We start from the raw sequence: 6,819 nt of genomic DNA on the forward strand, positions 1-6,819 counted from the left end.
GACATTGCTGAGCTCCTCGTGGAACAACGAGCGGTGAGGGCTCGGGCTCAAACTGGAGTAAGGAATTGTGAGCACTGGGGGGGACCTGAGGAGGCCCAATCCTGCGCAGGGTTTACTCCCAGGGCTTAAATTAATGTTGTCTGGTGACATCAGGGGGTTTTTTGGGGTTTTTGGGGGGTTTTTTTGGTCTGGTTTCCCAAGGAAATGAGCTGTGTGAGATTGTAGCCTCTGCGTACGTGTGTGTTGCTCTTCCCCACTCATCCCAGAATGGTGGGGTTGGAAGGGACCTCAGGAGATCATCCAGTCCAACCCAACTGCCAAAGCAGGGTCCCATCACACAGGAAGGTGTCCAGGTGGGTTTTGAATGTCTCCAGAGAAGGAGACTCCACACCCCCCCTGGGCAGCCTGTTCCAGTGTCCTGTCACTCTCACAGTGAAAAAGTTTTTCCTCATGTTTACATGGAACCTCCTGTGCTCCAGCTTGCACCCATTGCTCCTTGTCCTACCGTTGGACATCCCTGAGAAGAGCCTGGCTCCATCCTCCTGACATTCGCCCTTTACATATTTATAAACATTAATGAGGTCACCCCTCAGTCTCCTCTTCTCCAAGCTAAAGAGCCCCAGCTCCCTCAGCCTTTCCTCAGCAGGGAGATGCTCCACTCCCTTCATCATCTTGGTGGCTCTGTGCTGGACTCTCTCCAGCAGTTCCCTGTCCTTCCTGAACTGTGGGGCCCAGAACTGGACACAATATTCCAGATGTGGCCTCACCAGGGCAGAGTATAGGGGGAGGAGAACCTCTCTCAACCTTCTAACCACACCTCTTCTAATACACCTACTTCTTGAACCCCTGTCTAAGTTCAGCCAGATTTCACAGAGATCCTAAATGCCTCAAAATAATTTTAATTTTTTTTTTACATATATTAAAAAAGGATGGTTGATAAGTGGGAGAAAATGCCAGTACTTCCTGTTGAGAGAAAAGCTTGTGTGTGTCTGCACGCGTGCACAACCACGTTAGACACTGGAGAATCCCCGTGGAAGAGATGTATTTTGAGCATCCAGATCGTAGGCTGGATGTAACTGGAAGCCATGAGACGTGGAGCTGTGGGAAAACCAGCTCCATCCATCGTCTTGTGCACGGGGTGAAGTCTTTCCTCCTGTTTCTGGTTTCCACCATGGTTTTTTGCCCATCATTTGTGATGGTTGTGGTGAGGACCAGCCTGTGGAGGATCTATCAGCTGGTATTTCTCCATCAACCATTTTAGGAATCAGTGATTCTGGATGAAATTATCATCAGAATTCTGATGATGATGAGTCTTCTGGTCAGCACAGGAGACCTGTGGTGTCTATTTTTTTGTAGGCAGAAGCTGGTTACTAGAGAAGGCAAAGAGTAGGATGTTGGAACTGTTGTAGAAATCTCTGCCTACTCTCTTTTTGTAGGTTTTCTCCAAAATCTTCAGCCATGAAGCACTGGAGAGTTATCTCCCCAAGATCCAGCTGGTGATCAAAGACACCCTGCGAGCCTGGAGCAGCAACCCTGAGTCCATCAATGTCTACCATGAGACCCAGAAGCTCACCTTCCGCATGGCCATCCGTGTCCTGCTGGGCTTCCGCATCCCCGATGAGGAACTCAACCGCCTCTTCGAAGTCTACCAGCAGTTTGTAGAGAATGTCTTCTCCTTGCCTGTGGATCTGCCATTCAGTGGCTACAGGAGGGTAAGAGATTTAAGATGAACCCTCCACAACCAAATACACTCAATTATTGGGATTAATGGGATGGTGGCTAATCCCCACCTCTACAGGTTCTCACTGGGATGTCTTCTCACCCTAAGACCTCTAGAATTGAGTCCATTTTTGGGCTACAAAGTCCTATTTTGGTAGAATGGAGAGGGAGATCCATGTTTTAGAGTGGTGGGGACTGTGTGGTTCGATACAAGGGACAATAGAGTCAGGATTTGCCCAGATTTAACGGGTAATTTTTCCTCCCTTGTAACTGGTAGTTTGACTGTATTTTGTTGTTGTTGTTGTTGTTGTTGTTGTTGTTGTTTGTGGGACCCTTCTCCTGTTAATTCCCTCCTGTCCCCAGGGTGAAACAAGTCAGTGGAGCTTCTACTTCCAAAAAACTATTCTAGTTTTGTTGATAAATGATGCAAAAGGAAAACCAGAGGCAAAAAATTGGATTTTTTTTTTTTTCCATAGGGAATTTTGAAAAAAAAATTTTAAAAAATTAAAAATACGGGGGTTTAAAATTTATTTTTGTGATTATCACTGCTAATTTTTTTTAATTATTATTCGATTGTGTCAATGAACTGGAGCATTTGCAGCCCCGAAGCACTCGCAGCAGCAGGTTAACCCAGTGCAGCTGCACTCGAATTGGAATGACTTTACTGAGACCAGGTGATAAAATGACTCGGGAAGCCCATTATGCTCCTGGGAAGAGGATCCTTTTGGAGGAATTGATTTTCCTTTGAGGGACAATTTTCCCAGGGACTATCATACATCCCAGGCTGAGCTGGAGGCCTGTGAACTACTGCACTACTGGGGCTCCCACATCAAACCTCTCATTTACACGTAGGTGTTGATTACTCTTGCTTTGTAATCTCACCCACTCGGGGTTTACTCCTCCTGCTCAGGGAACAACTTCAACATCTTTATTCTTCTCTTTGACCACCTGCAATTGCAGTTGTATTACTTAGATATGTTGTCCTGAGCACGTCTCCAACTCCTATGGATGCTGGGTGTCCTGGTTTGGGTGTCCTGCCCAAACCACCACACTGAGCTAGGGATGATGGTCCTAGTGTTGTGTTTTGAATGGTCTGATGGTTTCCTGCTCCACAGGGCATCCGGGCACGTGAGACACTGCAGAAAGGGTTGGAGAAAGCCATCCAGGAGAAACTGCAGAACACTCAGGGCAAGGACTATGCTGATGCTCTGGACATCCTGATAGAGAGCGGCAAAGAACATGGCAAGGAGCTCACCATGCAGGAGCTGAAGGTAAAGATCTTCTTGATGGTCACCTTGACCTTGTGGTGCTCGGGGCAGGGGCTCCTAGAGGAGCAAAGTGTGACCTGCTGTAAAGGAGGATTTTTTAGGGTAAACCTGAGATGGTCAGTGAGAGCTGTGGGACCGTAATGTGTTGTTGGAGATGCAGGTGAATCCTGGTCTGTTGGATTATGGTGCCAACAAGCCAACTGCTTTCCTGTGAGATATATTTCTTTTCAGATCACACTCAGACCTTTCTAAAAAAGCATTTCCAGGGAATAAAAAACAAGCAGTTCTAGCACTCAGGGGTATAGTTTAGTGGGCATGGTGGTGATGAGTTGATGGTTGGACTTGATGATCTTAGAGGTCTTTTCCAACCTTAATGATTCTGTGAATACCAAAAGACCTTACAAGTTTGCTGAAGCTTTCAGCCTTGACCAGCTTCATCCCTTGACCCGTTCAGTTTTATGGTGCCTCCTTTGCAGGGCACATGAGCCCTTGGCAGGTTGTTATCTGCAGCAGGGTCGTGGCATAACATGTCCTTCACGTGCTGTCAGGAGTCATCCCCAGGGTTTTTTCTCCTGCCTGTCTGGTCCTCAGCATCATTCAAGGCTCTATGGGAAGCTCCCTGTGGTGAGTGTGCAAGACCTGTGTCTGCACAAGGAGAGACCTTGCAGTTATCATAGAATGGTTTGGATTGGAAAGAACCTTAAAGATCATCTAGTTCCAAGCCCCCTGCCAGCAGCAGGGACACCTTCCACTAGATCAGGTTGCTCAAAGCCTCATCCAGCCTGGCCTTAAACTCTTCCAGGGAGGGGACATCTACAACTTCCTTGGGCAACCTAGTTAGACATAGAATCATAGAATCATTAAGGTTGGAAAAGACCTCCAAGATTATCAAGTCCAACTGTAAACCCAACACCAGCATGCCCACTAAACCATGTCCTGAAGTGCCATGTCTACACGTTTTTTGAAGACCTCCAGGGATGGTGTCTCCACCACTTCCCTGGGCAGCCTGTTCGGATGCTTGACCACTCTTTCAGTGAAGAATTTTTTCTTCATATCCAATCTGAACCTCCTAAGGAGGAACCTGAGGCTGTTTCCTCTTGTCCTCTCACTTGGTCCTTGGTTGAACAGACCCACCCTCACCTCTCTCCACCCTCCTCCAAGGACTTGGACAGAGCCACAAGGTCTCCCCTCAGCCTCCATTTCTCCAGACTCAAAAACCAAAGTTCCCTTCTCATAAGACAAATTCTCCAGAGTAGCTTTGTTGCCCTTCTTTGGACACACTCTCCAGGCTGGAGAGCTGTTGAGGAAACAATGCTCCATGGCAGCCCACAGGCCTGTCCCTTGATGTTCTGTGGCTGCTGGCCAGTCTGTCTGTCCATCTCCTGTGTCTTACCCTGGCTTTGCTCTTTTCTTTCAGGATGGCACCCTGGAGCTCATCTTCGCTGCCTATGCCACCACCGCCAGCGCCAGCACCTCTCTGATCATGCAGCTCCTCAAACACCCCCGGGTCCTGGAGAAGCTTCGAGAAGAGTTGCGCAGCAAAGGCATCCTCCACAATGGCTGCATCTGCGAGGGCTCCCTCCGACTTGACAACATCAACAGCCTCCACTACCTGGACTGCGTCATCAAGGAGGTGCTTCGCCTCTTCACCCCCATCTCCGGGGGGTACCGGACAGTGCTGCAAACCTTTGAGCTGGATGTGAGTATTCATAGAATCATTGAGTGTTGTGAGTTGGAAGGGACCCACCAGGATGATGGAGTCCAACTCCTGTCCCTGCACAGGACAATCCCAACATTCACACCATGTCCCTGAGGGCCTTGGCCAGATGCTGCTGGAATCTTGTCAGCCTTGGTGCCATGAGCACCTCCCTGGGGAGCCTGTTCCAATGCTCCACCACCCTCTGCCTCAAGAACCTTTTCCTCATGGCCAACCTCACCCTCCCCTGCCACATCTTCCTGCCATTTCCTCTGCTCCTGGCATTCGTTGGTGGCCAGAGAGAAGAGATCAGCGTCTGACCCTCCCCTTCCCCTTGGGAGGAAGTTCTAGACCCCCAGGAGATCTCCTCTCAGTCTCCTCTTCTCCGAGCTGAACAGACCAAGTGGCTTCAGCCTCTCCTCATACCCTTCCCCTCTAAACCCTTCCCCAATGTTGTGTCCCTCCTCTGGACACTCTCCAGGAGCTTTAGATCCTTTTTATACTGTGGTGCCCAAAACTAATTTTTTTGTTTGGTTGAGTGGGTTTTTTTTGTTGTTTGTTGCCATCTCTCCAGGGTGTGGTTCCCCCATGAGCTCTCCAAAACAGCCTTTTGCATGTTGTTGCAAAGGTTGCTTGAGCCTGGCTTAGCTGAGACCTCAAGGAGGACCAATTAGGTCCTGCTGGTGATGAGAGTTGGAATTACTCCAGATTCAGAGGAGGGTGATGAGATCTGGCCCATGGCAGGGAAGGGATACACTTGAGCTGTCAAAGAGGAGACAGGCGTGATGCTTCAAAGAGCAACTCGTGACAATGTTTGATGCCAAAATCTGAACTGGGGTGTGACAAGGGAAAGGTTGACTGCAAAGGGCATCTCCAGGCTGCTGGATGACGGGTGGATTACTCACCGCAATGGTTGGAATTTCCTACTAGCAAAACAAAATCTTGAGAACCTGGCTTGTCACTGTAAATCCTGCTCATGTCATGATTGGAGTCGGAAACCTTTTCAAGTGCTCAGGGGATGATAAATCCACCCCGTTTCTCATCATCCAGGCCCTGACATGTGTGTTGGGTGTGTGGGGCTGATGGTGGGGTGTGAGCAGAACCATGGGATGCTCTGGGGAGGGTTGGCTGGGGCACAGGCATGAGAAAAGCTTCTTCTCTTTGGCCGGCGGCAGATGAGCACCGTGGGGTTCCTTGTAGGCAACTCCTGCCAGCGACCACAAAGCAAATAAATAGCAACGGATGATCCATCAGGTCTCTGGGATAGAAGAAGGAATAAACCCAGGATTCCCATCTCCCAGCTTTTTGCTCTGCACACTCTGGTTTTCTTTTAAATCTGCCTCACGCTCGAGTAGTAAATCCAAAGAAAATGGGGAAAAAGCAGAAAAAGCAAAATGGCTTTGTTGTAGAATCATAGAATGGTTTGGGTTGGAAGGGGCCTTCAAGCTCATCCAGTTCCAGCCCCCCTGCCAGCAGCAGGGACACCTTCCACTAGACCAGGTTGCTCAAAGCCTCATCCAACCTGGCCGAGAACACTTCCAGGGAGGAGCAGTCTGCCCAACCTGGGACACTGTCTCACCACCCTCACACCAAACAACTTCTTCTTCACATCTCATCTCAATCTCCCCTCATCTTGTTCTCCCTCTCCCTTTGCAGTAGTGTTGACCTCTCTGTTGTTTTTTTTCTGTCTTCTGTCTTCTCTGCAGGGTTTCCAAATCCCCAAAGGTTGGAGTGTGATGTACAGCATCCGGGACACCCATGACACTGCCCCTGTCTTCAAGGACGTGGACGTCTTTGACCCCGACCGCTTTGGGCAGGGTCGCAGTGAAGACAAGGACGGCAGGTTCCACTACCTCCCCTTCGGAGGAGGCGTACGGACCTGTCTGGGCAAGCACCTGGCCAAGCTCTTCCTCAAAGCTCTGGCCATTGAGTTGGCCAGCACCAGCCGTTTCGAGCTTGCCACCAGGACTTTCCCCAAAATCACCCTGGTGCCTGTGGTCCACCCAGTTGACGGACTCAAGGTCAAATTTTTTGGACTGGATTCCAACCAGAATGAGATCCTGACAGGGACAGATGCCATGTTGGGGGCAACAGTGTAAAGGCCACGCCGATGGTGTGAGGGATGGGCGGCCAGGG

At 49.6% G+C, this 6,819-nt stretch overlaps 1 protein-coding gene across 1 annotated transcript; it reads left to right on the top strand.

Annotated features, from left to right (window-relative positions):
* Positions 1-1,436: 1,436 nt before the first annotated feature.
* Positions 1,437-6,792, top strand: CYP26B1 (cytochrome P450 family 26 subfamily B member 1; the record flags this gene model as incomplete). Its single annotated transcript, XM_010177938.1, has 4 exons — positions 1,437-1,712; positions 2,835-2,990; positions 4,405-4,686; positions 6,390-6,792. Coding segments are annotated over 4 exons (1,107 nt in total), but the record flags the coding sequence as incomplete, so codon positions are not given.
* Positions 6,793-6,819: the final 27 nt, after the last annotated feature.

This window comes from Antrostomus carolinensis, unplaced genomic scaffold (assembly GCF_000700745.2).
Source record: "Antrostomus carolinensis isolate BGI_N321 unplaced genomic scaffold, ASM70074v2 scaffold27980, whole genome shotgun sequence".
In the NCBI taxonomy this organism is placed as follows: Eukaryota; Metazoa; Chordata; class Aves; order Caprimulgiformes; family Caprimulgidae; genus Antrostomus; species Antrostomus carolinensis.